At 43.2% G+C, this 14,366-nt stretch overlaps 1 protein-coding gene and 1 long non-coding RNA gene across 10 annotated transcripts in view; one reads left to right on the top strand and one right to left on the bottom strand.

Moving 5' to 3' along the window:
• Positions 1–928: 928 nt before the first annotated feature.
• LOC131576919 (uncharacterized) overlaps positions 929–14,366 on the bottom strand; it is a 50,717-nt gene continuing 37,279 nt past the window's right edge. For 4 of the 8 annotated variants that reach the window (XR_009277110.1, XR_009277106.1, XR_009277105.1 and 1 more), the window contains 2 exons: positions 11,854–12,056; positions 10,651–10,740 (listed from right to left, as the gene is read on the bottom strand). Coding sequence is in view for 2 of the 8 variants with exons in the window: in XM_058834053.1 (XP_058690036.1) it covers positions 10,110–10,740; positions 11,854–12,056 (834 nt within the window). In the remaining 6 variants the exon portion in view is untranslated. Of the gene's footprint in view, positions 1,625–2,240; positions 2,451–7,536; positions 9,119–10,059; positions 10,741–11,853; positions 12,057–14,366 lie in introns of those variants that run through there. The other 4 variants (XR_009277109.1, XM_058834054.1, XR_009277108.1 and 1 more) reach the window with 4 other exon arrangements.
• On the top strand, positions 10,004–13,108 carry LOC131576920 (uncharacterized). 2 transcript variants are annotated; one of them, XR_009277112.1, is made up of 3 exons: positions 10,004–10,049; positions 10,186–10,717; positions 11,917–13,108. It is a non-coding gene; the product is annotated as an uncharacterized LOC131576920 (long non-coding RNA). The 2 variants fall into 2 exon arrangements; XR_009277111.1 differs by having other exon boundaries at positions 10,004–10,053.

Genomic DNA, 14,366 nt, shown 5'->3' with positions numbered 1-14,366 from the left:
TTAGGTCAGGATGGGCTGAATTGCACATTAATTATTGTGCGATAATTGGATATGTGGGAAGGAGTGTGACTATTCATTACCTCTATGAAAGAGTGATTAATAATGCAAAGGACACTACAAAGTTACAGAAGAATGGCTATCTCTACTTCCCCTCTCCTTGCTGACAGGAACAATGATTGTCAATAGATGAGAGGAGCAGCATTTATTGTGCTGGTTCCAGCTACACAGGCTTGGACCCTGATGCTCCTGAAGGTAGGGCTCTGTTATTGCCCTTCAGGTTGAGGTAGATGAGTATCATGAGGTGGAGAGCACCATCCAGGTTGGCTGAGTTTTACTGGTTGGTGGTTCATTCTAAAGTGTTGCTTGATGAGGGGTGTAATTTCTCTTTCTTTTCTTTGCCTCCTTTGGGCTCAATTCTCTGTGAATACAACTTTTCTCTAGTCTCTCAGCCTTCTTTGGGCTGAATTCTGGGATCCTCCTTCGTGGGGAGTTTCATTTATCTTAGTCTTTATGATCCGAAGAAAACTCTCGAGCTCGTTAGAATCTTGTTTCTCGTGTTTATTGAAGGATCCTTACAAAACTTAACAGGTCTCTAGGCTGGTTACAAGGTTAATCTTTGCAATTTGGTACATTTCTTTCTTCTGATGGTACAAACAAGGCCTTGTGGCACACTTCGTGTCTGATACACAAAATGGCCCCGAACTACGCAGTTCTTTTATCTTTATACTTATTTTTATCCAATTAACAATAGACACGTATAGTATTTTTCTTCATGACCCAATGACCCATCACCTCTGTGATGCACTGCGGCATTTTCTATCCAATCACTAACTATTACCCAAAAACCTCCAGGAGAAGAACATGAAGAAGAAAGAAGAAGGACAAGAGACAACACCCTAAATCCTCCATCTTGTCTCCTGTCCTCTAAACTACTTTTTCACCCAGTGATTTAAGAAACTTTCTAATCTACACACCTACCTTTCTTATCTAACTTTAGCATTTGTTTTCATGTATCACTATGAAAACATGCTCATGAATTTCATGTTATATGAAATTCAGTGTTTTCTTGGATCCCAGAACTAAATATTAAAAACAAGGGCACACAGGCCGTATTTCAGACTCCAACAAGGGGTACATTGATTCATTGGGCAAGTACTCTTGTATCAGGTTAGTTCAGCTACTGCTACCAGTCATGTTTTCTTAATAGGACTTGCCTGATCATGCTTTACTAACAAAAGTTAATCCCTGACAACTACCTAGCAACATAAGGAAGATTGAACAGTGAGCCTCTGACATCAGTTCTACTACTTGAGAGTGGAGAGCAGCCCAGTAGGGGCAGCTGAAGACTGTAAGGTACTGTGCCTCGGGACACAGAACCTGCTGTTCTGGCCTAAATAATCCCCACTCACTTTCTGCCTCCTCTTTGCTCTGTAATGGTAGCCACACCAGCATCCTCTTCTTTTCAGGAGAGAATGATTAGTGGCTACAATAAAGCCACAAGGTACAAAAAGCTTTTTCTAGGTACAATTGACTTGATAGAGGAAGACAGCTATAAGGTGGGAAGTAGACAATTGTGGGCTTCAGAAAAAAAGCTCGAATCTCCCAAGAGCATGAGGAGTCATCCCTGAGGAGGAAAATACAAAAACACATTCAGAGAAGGGAAAGAAACTGAGTAAAGCCTCCCGTTCACTGCAGATCTACCACAGACCCATGACATCCTGCTGGCTTCTCACAGATTTCCTCCCTACCCCCACAGGTATCTCCCAGGTGTCTCACAAATACCTTCTGAGATTTCCCTTACCATTCCCAGGAACCTGCTTCACTGCCACAAAAGCTGAAAAATGGCAACTGCTGCCAAGGAGATTTAAGCTACAAATTCCTAACAGTACTGTAGCCTGGAGGCTTGCCCCAGGCAAGTAGGCCTGAAGAGTTTTAACCCAAGCTAACTCCAAAACAAGAATCACTGTTGTTTGACAGCTGTAGCTGTTTGAACCATGGAACCAAGTGCACTATGACTCTTCTTTACTACACTTCCTCTCCACTTGCCAGGCACATACCAGATTATGAGGGACCTCAGGCATCAGCATCTGCAGATCCAGCAGATGAATTGCCTTTATTGCTTATCTCCACATTGCAGTACAGCTTGCACATTACTTGTATTCTAGAACTACCACAGATAAAATAATTAGACAAGCAGGTCTGCCATGCTAAGCAAAGAGCACTCTTCAGATTCCCACGGGTCTAAGCAGTGCTAGGTAACATCCTAAACTATACCATAATGGTATATAATCGTACCCCTCTGTTAATTCTTTGCACTCTCTGCTGGTTCACTTTGGCTTCTCTCCATCGCCCTCTGCACTTCTCCTCCCCTGTGAATCCTCTTGCATCTTCTAGCAGTTGCTGGGTCCATTCCAATGCCATATGCCATTCAGGCTCCCTTCTCCAGAGTCCTTCAAATAACCTCAAAATGGCCATGAAACAGCATCATGTAGTCATAACAAGCAGAAACTAGAGGTTAAGATGCTACCAAGTGTTCCACACTGGGTTTTTTTTTGGCAATCACACAAATCCAGAGACTCTGCCACAGCTCAGACTTTTCAACTTTTGAATTCTGCCCAATCAATAGCATGTGACACAAGTTTATACAGTACTTCAGCTAGATGAAGTATCTCACAGTATTGTCCAGCAACTTCTGGACTTCTCCATATACCCAACCAGCTTGTTTTGCTGTGCTGATTATTCCCACCCACACCTATAACCTGGTTATCCTTCTCCAGCATCTTATCATAGGTGATTTACTGATAAATTAAATTTACCTAAATTATTTTGAAGAGTAACATGCAGCCTCAGCTCTCTGCAGCAGATCACAACTTCTTGGCTTTTATTTTTTAAGGATGCCATATAGAGTTGCATCCCTTTCTTTGAGCACCAGCTCTCTGCAGCAGATCACAACTTCTTGGCTTTTATTTTTTAAGGATACCATATAGAGTTGCATCCCTTTCTTTGAGCAGCAGCTCACTTGCCACTTGTTTAACAGTCATTGTTTTTCTTGCCCTGGAGAAAGTCATATAAGATTCAGGCAAATGATTAAGTGGAAACAGGGTTTTTTTTCTTTCTGTCTCCTGCAGCCTAGACTGTCACATTCTTTAATGACATCTTTATAAATGCTGTGTGCTTTGGTGCTGTATGATCAGATATTGAATGCAACACACAAAAGCAAGATACCAAAGCACTTGTGATACCAATGTGCCCATAATGACCTGTTTTCTCTTTGTTTTCCTTTTTTGATGTGGGTATTTGGATAACTTAGAAATTAAAATTATATCATGCTCTGAGTGATCATTCTTATCAGGCAGAATGAAAAGGGTACTTCTTTTCCTTTCTACTACTGAATGCTTTGCTGTCTCCTGAGCACATCTCATTTAATTTATCTGTTATAAATCCTGGTATGTGTATTCATTATGGTCAAGGGATTGTTTGTACAAATGAGTTATGAATCCTGTGGAAAAACAAAACCAAAACAAGACACCAATCAAACACATGGACACAGCTCCTAGATAAGTAATGCTGGATTCACTCCAGGGGCTTCTGCTCTGTGTTGGGACAAGTTAACCCAGTAGCTTCTCAGTGCTCTGTATTTCTCAGGACAAGAAGTTTTCTTTCTAAATGCTTTCTTGCCAATGTTGCCTTGTGAGTGGTTGATGATTTCATTTTGGTCCTTAAATTTGATATGCACTTCTCCTGCATACTGAATTGAATGAATTGAAAAGTACTGCGTGCTTTAAAACTCCTAACAGAATAGCTATTCAAAGGATGCAAGAGAAGCTGGTACCAGAGAATAGATATATATTTTTTATCTTAGAAATTAAAGACCCATGGAAATAGCACTAGAGATATTCTTCTCTATCTACTCAAGAGTCAGACCCAATTTCAGTTCTTGTGTTAAAATTATCCCTTTCCTTACTACAAACCTCGAATTCCACAGAAACTAGAGGAGAATGGCATTTTAAGTGGTCATAGAAAGGAAAACAGCCCCATGCAAGCATGGTAAAGACTATAAATCAACTCTGAATACCATGGAAGAGGATGTGTCATGATTCCACTCATACCACTAAGGTGAAATCTGTCATCTAATAAGTGCTGAAAGTCTAATTTCCTCACCAAATACTCTATCCTCTAAATATATGGCCATTAGAAAAGAGGTGGACAATAACCATATCTGCTGTTTTGCATTCTTGACTGGAAATAGCTCTGTGCTGAGCTCAATAATCTTCCATGTATTCTAAAAATGCAGCTGCCTTCATGAAGACATTCCACATAGGATTAAAACAGTGTCACAAAAATGGTAGGTGTCTGCATATGCTCAGATGATGAAGAGGTGATGAGTAGTTTACATGGCTTTGCTTTTTTGGAACACGGTGCTCAACCCCCAATTACATCATCCTCTAGTACCAATACATACATATGCATACCTATAGGATCTAAGATTTATTGCAGATATATTTAGGCAAGAATTTATATTAAATGTCACACTGGTATTTACTGTAAGAGTCATCTCTGGACTTAAACTTTATGCTAGCGATTGAATAATCTGTTTTTCAGGATTGTGAGGAGAAGAAAGACCACAGTGAAATGTGACAGCTAACTTTTAAAAACAAAAATAATCCACATACTGGGAAAATCAGCTGACAAGCTTCCCCCTTCATTATAAGGGATTGTAAAAGGACATTTCTCTCAAATTCCATACGCTTTATGGAAAATTATGCAGAGATTAATACTGTCCACTGACATACTATCACATCGCATTACACTTCATCCCAAACCTAAAAGCAGTTGTTCAAACAAGCCAATACTTAAAACCAGACTTTGTTATACACAAATAGGTAAGTTCTGTGAAAGAATAAAGTAAAATTTTTCACTTCTTCAGGAACATTGTATCTAGGAAATACTACACAGAATTCCTCCTTATGCTATTTTGAACACATTCTTACAGCCTTCTTTGGTGTCCCATGCCTTTTGATAAGTGGTGCCAACCTGCTAACAAAGAAAGTATCAAGATTGTAGTTGTTCAGCTTTATCACAATAGGAAAGCTACAGTTCGACACCATTTTGGAAATGCTGATCAATAACACTAAAACAATCCTCTAAATCTCAGGGATGGTAAATAACCCCTGCAGTCTTGATAAACAGATTGGTCAGTTCTATTCTGCTCCCTGCTTTTCAGCACACAGGAGTTCACCATACTTGAATTGCAAATGAGCAGCATAAATGTTAAAAATGTTTCTGCCTGTTATTTTCATTGGCATCAGTCTCGGCAGTGTTTTGGAGATGGAAGAGATTGTGCAAGCTGCAGCAGGGCTGCAAGGAAACACGCATTTCCCCAGTCTGACTGCCAGAATGGAGAATTAGTTTTATTCAAGCACTTGATTCTTCCCTGCAATCCTCATTGGCGTGACTAGGGACCTGATCCTTAACAGATCACTGAGTACCACTGCAAACCTCCCCTTTACACTCAAAGACGGTCATCAGCATCCTGTGTGTTCCAGCAAGCTGGAAGAGACTTTTCACAAGACACTTGTTGCAAGCGCTAACCAGGCAACACTGTGGAAGAAACTGATGCGGGCAAAATATGTGACTGAGCCCCAGCACGTGCAGAGACAGCACGCACCGGTGACCATTTTCTGTATAGCACAGCTTACAAACCAAATTGGAACAGCCACCTAAGCAGTGGCTGTGAAATTAAGCAGAGGTCTGCTTAGAGAATTGAGCTATTAGTGCTACATCAGGGGAGCAGACTGGGAAGTTAGTTTATATTCTTAGAGAACTTTTGTGTGTTGTAGGCACATTTGGTTAATCAACATTTGTCTGTATTCTGTAATCTAGAGCAATTTCTTCAGGCTGAGGAATCCACATCTGCATCTTGTGGCAAAGAGTCCCACAGACTGCCAGGAGGGCTTTTAGGTCCAACACACAGGAGGATTGAAGCATTTTTTTCCTTCAGGAATGGTGCTGCCCATTGCAGTGCTAGGGATATATAAAACTGTCTCAGAATTCAAAGTTTGTCTTGAAGACCGGATGAAACAACTTTCTTGGAAAACAGATGTGACAGTTACTACTCTGTCACACCAAGGCCTGCTGGTATAGCCTAACTGCACTGAGATGTGCAGAAATGCCCACAGCAGAGCCTGGGCTACACTTCTGACACAACCTTCTGTGCAAAAAGCCTCAGGAACACAGATCTGATCCTCAAAATTACTTAAAAGGTGATCTTACCCTTCATTCCATTAAATAAATAATTTGTAATGCCATTTCTGAGAGGAAAAGGTTAAATCTGAAGAGCTTTTTACACTGAATTCTTCCTTTTAAACACAATTCGTGCCCATTGGCACCTAAGACTAATTCATGCAGCAGCAATGACTTTTTTTTTTTCCTGCTTGAGGAAAATTTACACTAAAATGTGGAATAAGGCTATGTAAAAGGTAAAATAAACAAGCCATCCTAGCCAATGTCTGCCAAGAAAATAAGATCCAGAACTGGAATTCTTTGTACTGCTGAGCCTCTCAGTCTCTGTTTTTCACATTTACAGCTTGTGCAGATGTTTTTTTGTAAACTCAAATGTCTGCTAGGACTGGGAATAGAAGAAATTGTATGGTTAAACCTTTCTTTTGTCCAGCCCCATTCCTTTAGTAATTGAATGTAGAAGAAATAAACTAAGAAGTCTCTCTCTTCCAGCAGTCAGAGCATTACAAAATAAATTGCAGTTAATCTATAGCAACAGAACTGTCCATTTCTTCCAGGCAGATGAAATATAAAATATGCAGTAATGCTCAGAGCACTTGCTAATTATTTAACAGAGGGATTTTCCACACAAAACACTTTTAAAAATTGAAAAGCTTCACTAGTCCTGACCAGAACATTTAAAATAAGATTTTTATCAGTGATGTTTTAAGCAGAGGACTGCAGTGACCCCATCTTGTAGCCTGAATTTAACTGAATCCTATACTGTGATATAGACCCTTCTGCAAAATGTGCTCTTAACAGGAAAAATGACAGTATTATGTATCACTAGTCTGGAGCAGGAATGATTTCTAAAGATTGGCCAGGAAGAAGCAGTGTCAAGACTGGGAAAGGATTTCCAGATGAGTTCTGCCTCGTCTGAGCTCCAGTTACTCATATGCCTCCCAGTTTCTCTCTGTCTGTTTACCCCGCTCTAACAGTGATCTTTGTACACCCTTCAAAATTCTGAAGCTGAAGTGCTGCAACACACTATAAGGTATGGTGACTATAAATTTACAGAGCTATTTCATTGCTCATCATTCACTGTCCCTTTTGTTAAGCATGCTAAAATTTGGAGTTTAGGGTTTTTTCCCCATTTCAGTGGACCTCCACCCAGCTGTCCCTACCTTTCTCTTTAGAGCTGGTGTCATCACATCATAATCCATCTTCCCCTGCAGTATGTGCTACTTTCCCAGGGCTGCAAATTTCACCTGCCATTAACTTTGTTAATTCACCATGCTTATGTAGGAAGAAAAAAAAATAAAACCATGAGGAAATGTTGACATAAATATTGGCCTTTTTTCTCCAGACCTTTCTTAATCAGATGCGTGGAACTGACTGGGGAAAAGTCAGGGATTGCAGTCTCTCAGGGTCACAAAAAGAGAACTAGACTGTCCTAAGCCAAGGAAAGCAGAGCACTGAAAGAGATGTGTGAGGAGGTTATCAAGTTACATCCCTAAAGATATTTGCATAATTTGGGTATTTACCAGGAAAGAGATGGGGAGATTGGATCCTGCTTTATGGTAGTAAAATCACAGGAAAGATGAGATGAGCTCTTCGCATTCCTTTCCACCCCAGTAAGTTTATGATTTGTCGTCCACTTACATATATTAACCTCTTCCCCTCCACCCTCCTGCCAACATATTTAAGGTTTATACTGCTCCAGGGTGAGGGCTCTGTCCATTCCAGAAGTTCTTGTCCCCAAAATACCCAAGTTCCTTTCACAAAATGAGCCACATTCCATCTTGCTGAGTGGGGTGAATGCTTCTCCCTTCCCTTTTTAGGTTTTTTTTTTTTTTACCTCAAATGCAACAGCCCACACTAGAGAAAAATTTCTTCTCAAGTCAGATTTGATCACTAGTTCTAAGCATTTGAGCAAGATGCATGTGTCAGTAGCAGGGCCACCATGAATACCTTTGCCCAGCTTTTAAACTCTTGCTAATGCTGATTTGATATTTTAGAGGAAGGTAACACTTCCCCAAGTCACCCTGGAAGTAACAGAGATGGGAACCAGGGGGGAAAAGTGCAGTCAAAACAACAAAAAGTATTATTCCTGAGCCTTGTTGGTAACTCACAGAAAATCTGGAGTAAGATGGCATTGGTGGACAAATAAAATAGCTAACACACTGGGTGCAGCAAGTTCATCTTTATTCTAAGCAACTTCCAAATCAGGAAAACAAGAAAATGCCAATGGGGCTGAAAAGGCACATGGACTCAGTTCCTGAAGGGGGCTCTCATATTTTTCCATCTCTCAGTAGAAGAATGTCCTTAAAAGAATATCAGATTCATCTTGAGGACCTTAAGTTATGACATGCCATCCCTAAACTCATAGAAGCCACCTCCATGATCAGCCTACTTCTGTTGTCCCCTCTCTCTGCTGCCATACCCTGCCACAGCAAAGAAACCAACATGCTTTCACTGACAGCCCCCTTCCTCCTGGCTTTTGGTCCTAATTTCCTCAGGACAAGTCTTCTTTGGCATCGACAATATTCAGCTCGGTGACCTCCTCTGTGTTCATCTTAACCATACCACAGAATTGCTCCTAAGGAACCACTTCCACATATCACCTCACCGTAAGTCCTTCTGCAGCCACTTTGCTGAACGCACATTTTTGGGCAACCAAAATGCCTGTAGTTACATGGGCCAAAAAACTACGGTCACAGCACACATCTATTTGCAAACTGAGAAAATCTTGCAGTTGTGTGATCCCATCACCACACCTTTGTGTAAAGTAAGATGACTTGCATTTTGGTCACATCATGGGTAAGTTTGAATCACAACTGCAGGAGCGGTGATTCCACCGTGTTCCTTGGCAGTCCATTCCAATGTCTAATCACCATTTCTGTGAAGAAATTCATCATGTTGTCTGAATCTCCCCTGGCCCTGCTTGAGGCTCTGTCCTCTTGTCTTGCCACTGGTTGCCTGGGAGAGAAGACCGACCCCACTTGCCTACACTCTTCACCCTCTTTTTAGGAGGCTGTAGAGAGCAAAAAGGCCTCCCCGAGCCTCCTTTCCTCCGGGCTAAACACCCCCAGCTCCCTCAGTTGCTCCTCACAGGACTCGTGCTCCAGATCCTTCACCAGCTTCACTGCCCTTCTCTGGACTCATTCCAGCCCCTCAATGTCCTTGCTGTAGTGAGGGGCTCAGCGGCACCGAGGCCACAGAGAGGCACTGGGTGCAAATAAAGCACAGCGAGGGTACCTCTTCCCCGGACCAGTTGGCAGAAGTGTTTTTAACGCGGGGAGCTACCCTTCTGCTTTCTCCGCGGGCGAGGGCCCAGCGCAACACTCACGCAACAAGAGAGCGCACCCAGCACCCCGGGATTAACCCGCACCCTGCAGGAGCGGCACCGGGGAAGTCGGCGGGAAGGGGAGCGGGGCGCTGCCGGGTCCCGCGAGGCGGGGCGGGCCGTGCAGGTGCGGCGGGCCCCTCCCGCTCCGCTCCGCTCCCCGCGGAGGGGGCGGCGGCCGCGCTGCTCCTAACGCGGCCTGACAGGCGCGGCCGCCCCGCCGCTCCCCCCGCACCGCCCGCGCTGACATCACCGGCCAGGATTTAAATAGCTCCGCAGCCGCTGCCTCCCGGATACAGCGCTCCCCATTGGCCGCCGCCGCAGCCAATGGCCGCGCCGCCCTGCTGCGCTCCGCCAATGGCGGGGCCGCGGCCGGCGCGCGCCTCCCCTGTCGCTAAGGGAGGGAAATACAGCGCGCGCGGCGGGCTGTCAGGTGCGCCGGGATGTGCCGGGAACGGGGAGCAGCCGGGGGGCTCCGGGTTGGGTGGGTGGGTTCTCCTGCCTTCGCCCCCCCTTGTTTTTCATCCCTGCTAGGCGAGCTCCCCTAGCCAGCCGCGTTACTCGGCGCGGGGAGGAAAGGGAACAGTGTGGAAAGTGACTGTTCTCCGCTTTGTTTTAAGCGCTCCGGCGGCCGCGTCTCCCGAGCGGTGAAATGCAGGACGAGCGGCCCCGCCGTGCTGTTTCCTCCTCGGGGAGAGCTCGAAACGAGAGAGAAAGAGAGAGAGAGAGAGAGCGAGAGCGAGAGAGCGATCGGTGGTGACTCGGGGGCTGACCGGGCTCTTGCTGGGGCTCGGCGGCCGCAGACGGTGGATTTGTGGGAAGAGGACGGGATGAGAAATAAACGCACCTGGCCAGCGGTGTTTAGGGGAGCGGGGGCCGGGTGCCCCCGCTGGCTGCCGGAGCCCCTGGACTCCGGACGCGGACCCGCCGAGCTGCAATGGACGCTGCCCGCCGCTGGCCGCAGAGCGGAGCATCCCCGCCGCCGCCGCCGCCGCCGAGGAGGGAGAGCTGCCCGCCCGGAGCTGGCCCGCAGCGCGCCCCTCGCCCCAAGAGGGACCCGGAGTTTCCCCTTCGGCATCGCTCCGGTGACCGCGGGCTGTGCCAGCCGGCCGCCCAGATAGGTTGCGTGGCAGCCACGGCGCGAGCGAATAGGTAAACGCCACTCTGTAGATGTGCTGTTTGGAGAGGAGAAAAAGAAAGGAAAAAGAAAAAAAATTGAAAAAAATTAAAACATGCGAGGATGCGGTCATTGGGCCTGGCACAGGGGATGGGGCTGCACGGGGAGATGGAATAGCCTCCTCTCCCGTGCCTCGCGCGGCGGCGAGATGTAGCCGAAGGAAAATGAAGTCCTTACGTAAGGCGGGCTGGCTGGATGGCCGGGTACCTGCTGGGTCCTGCACCGCCAGCCGCTGCCCCGCCAGAATTACCTGGGCTTCTCCCTGCCGTGCCGCAGCCTGTCACTGCGGGGCCTGTCCTAAAAGCAGACTTTCATCCGCAGGAGCTCGTACATTTAAGAGCTGCGTAGCATTGTGGAACAAACATAAATCAATTGCATTCCAAACTCAGAAAATTTAACCCATTTCACTTGTTACCAAGCTTACTAGCTTGAGAGGACATGGTATAAATCTACTTTGCTGTCAAGCCATGATAGCATTACGTAAATCATTTCTTCTTGGTCACTGTTTACTGCTTCACACCCTACAAATATTTCTGACTTATTTCTTTCCCGTATCTACAGTGCGTTAATGCGTTCCCTGAATATCCTAAAGATGTCGGCCTGCATACTCAAAAGGCAAATGCATGTGTAAAAACTGTAGGAAAAACACAGAACAGGGCTGAGACCTTTTTGGGTTTTTAATTAGATTTTGGTTTCTGATTCTCTCTTACGTTTTAGAGTAGGGTGATAAACTTTCTGCCTTGCTGCTTTTCTTCCCCATTCATCATCAAATTAAGAACACAGCTTAAGCCACAGTTCTGTTGGAGTTGTTTTTTTTTTTATGTAATCAGAAATTCCTATACAACATGAAACATTACTTATTGCAGGAGAAGCTGCAAATTCTTGCTGTAGAGGCCCTGGTAAAAGTAAAACTAAAAATCAAATGACTGCTTAATCTTCCCTTGAAACAAACCTGCTGAGTTACCAGAAATCTGAGGTGCCTACCTGTCTACATCTCTGTGATGTGATGAAGTTTGTGTTGATGTTTCTTTCCCTTTGGAAAAGGGGAGCCTCTAAAATGAAATCGTTACCCCCGTCCTCCCCCATGTTTCTGTTTGCTCCTTCTCCTTACCTGTTATTCCTCTCAGTGAAAGATGAGGACTGTGAAGCCTTGTTTCCCCTTCTGTTGTTGCAGAACTCCTTGGATGTGTCGGAAGTAAGCGCCGGGAGCATTTGGTGATCTTTGTGGGAGGAAGGCACAAGCCACCCAGGCCCTGTTCCCTCCATCTTGAGCCTTCCATGGTGATTTGCAGCAGCACAGGGAAGTATGAAGCACTGAGGGACAGAAGTCAGTGTTTAAACCTGACTTCACTTCAGCATTAATGACCACGCAAGTTTCACATAACAGAGGACCAGGGCTAGCATAGCAGAAGTACTTAAGGTGCCTCTTTTAAAAGTTCTCTTTTGCATATCTAAAGATTAGGGAGCTGTTTAGAAAAGATGATTATACAAGTGTTTTTATTTACTGTCCTAAGAGAGGATGATGATCCGCATTATCTTACATGCATCTTCGGTGCATCTGTATCACCATATAGATTTCAGGGGAGCTGTATTGATTTAAGTTAGTAAAGAAACCCAGTGAAGTTTTAAATAATTGGAATAATATTCTCCCTCTCTTTCAGTCAGATTTGCCCTTCATGTTACTTGTGTTTCATAATCCTCCTAGCCCTCCATTTCGTCATTACAAGACCAGCATCTCTACAGTAAAAAAAAAAAAGAGAGGACAACCCCCCCGCAGAAAAAAAAAAGCTCTTTTTACAATCTTCTATTTATATTAATGTTTAAATAAATTTAGGGCACAAACTGATCCTGTTTTTTTAATAGGCCTATTTAGTTTCATTTACTTACATGGGTATTTTTTTGGAACCAGAAGCTCTCAGGAAGAGAATGTGTTCAATGCAGCAATACCCTTTAGGGTTTTGATAAAAGACATGATATCATGAGTATCATCACCACTTCTGTTATTCTTCTTATATAGTAGCGACGAGATTGAATCACCATTTTTAGCTATTCTTCAGCAGAACTCGTAATCTATCAATGTGTCAGCTCAACAGCAGTTTTCTCTTCACACTAATGTGAACCAGAAGGTCCAGCTATCACTGATTTTGACAATTTTATCTGAGATTGCATGTATTGCAGAAGTTTTAAGCAGATGAATTATGGGGCCAGTTATATTTTCCTAAAGATGTACAAAACATAGAATGCATCACCTAAAACGTTTCAAACTAATTTGTACCTGATAACATTCCTATGTTTGGTGTTTCATAAGCCTTACGATAGAAGCACTGTGAAATATTTGTCTGATAAATAACAAGAATGAGATCAAATGTGGGTTCTGTAGTTATTTGAATGCCTCACATTGCCCTCTCTGTTGTTACATAATGCATCATAAAGAAATACGTGCCTTCATTCTCTTTAAATCACTCCGGCATGGATGGTACTAAGCCTTCCTTCAAGTCCTCGTTATGCAAGTCCTTGCTACTGCTAATAGCTGTCAGCTCTGCATGGTTACTTAAAAAACAAGGTAACTGCAGACTTTTTGTGAAGCTCCTTGCATTTCTGGAATTTTCAGTGAGGTGATTCCAGGTGTGTTGCTCTCTTTCTCAGCTATAAACTAAATTATTACGAACAAACAGGTTTTCCCTCGTTAGAACAAAGTCCCATTCATTCCAGTACATCAGAAGGTAACCAGTTTTTTTGTTGAGTTGCCTCTACAAGCATGTTATGAGTATTTGATGCACTTCAGTGTTAAAACAGTGAAATAGACCAGAATGCAGTAATATTTTGAACGTCTGTTGGAGAATGCAGGCATATAACTAAGTACTGAAAAAATACATAGCACAGTGAAAAATCCATGACCAATCTAGCAAAGCTATTAGGTAACAAAAAAATCCATATGGGCATTAAGTACTATTATTTAAAGTAAAATCAGTGTTATACAGTACAAGCAGCATTCAAGTGAAATTGATGAGACATCTATATGTCTTTCATCAAAAATGAAAGAATCATTTTTTAAAGCTATGATACGACGTTCTGTATTTCTTTACTTGGAAAGTGGAATTTTACTTGTCGTTTTGTAAAGGTATAAAATTAACAACAAGCACTTCAGAGAATTAGGAGCACTGCCTGATTTGTTGGATTTTTTTCCCCCTCTGTAAAACACAGAGATCATTGGCAGAAAAAAATCAGGAAAAACCTGTCTGGGTTTTCCAATATCATGTAGATCTTTTCGAGTACCCTGTCCTTTAACATGGTCTTGGTTTTAAAGAGACTGAAATAGGAATATCTCAAAATTCATCATACTGACTATATATAAAAAAATTTTGCTCTTCTTTTATACTGGTAGAATATGCAAGTAGTAATTCAGCGATGTATCACCAGGAAAGGAGGGTTTGTTTCATATTCCATTAGTAGATCTATTAATTTAACAATCCTTTATTGCATTTCTACAGTTTTTTTACCTTTTCGTTGCTTTTGTAAATTTGAGGTACTAACTTATTTGTTTATTTCCATTTTCCTACTTCTAATTATTTTGAAAGGTTCAATTATAATCTCTTCAGATCTTGGAGTGACACACGGAAAATA

Source organism: Poecile atricapillus, chromosome 3 (assembly GCF_030490865.1).
Source record: "Poecile atricapillus isolate bPoeAtr1 chromosome 3, bPoeAtr1.hap1, whole genome shotgun sequence".
NCBI lineage: Eukaryota > Metazoa > Chordata > Aves > Passeriformes > Paridae > Poecile > Poecile atricapillus.
This window is presented reverse-complemented; position numbering and strand designations above follow the sequence as displayed.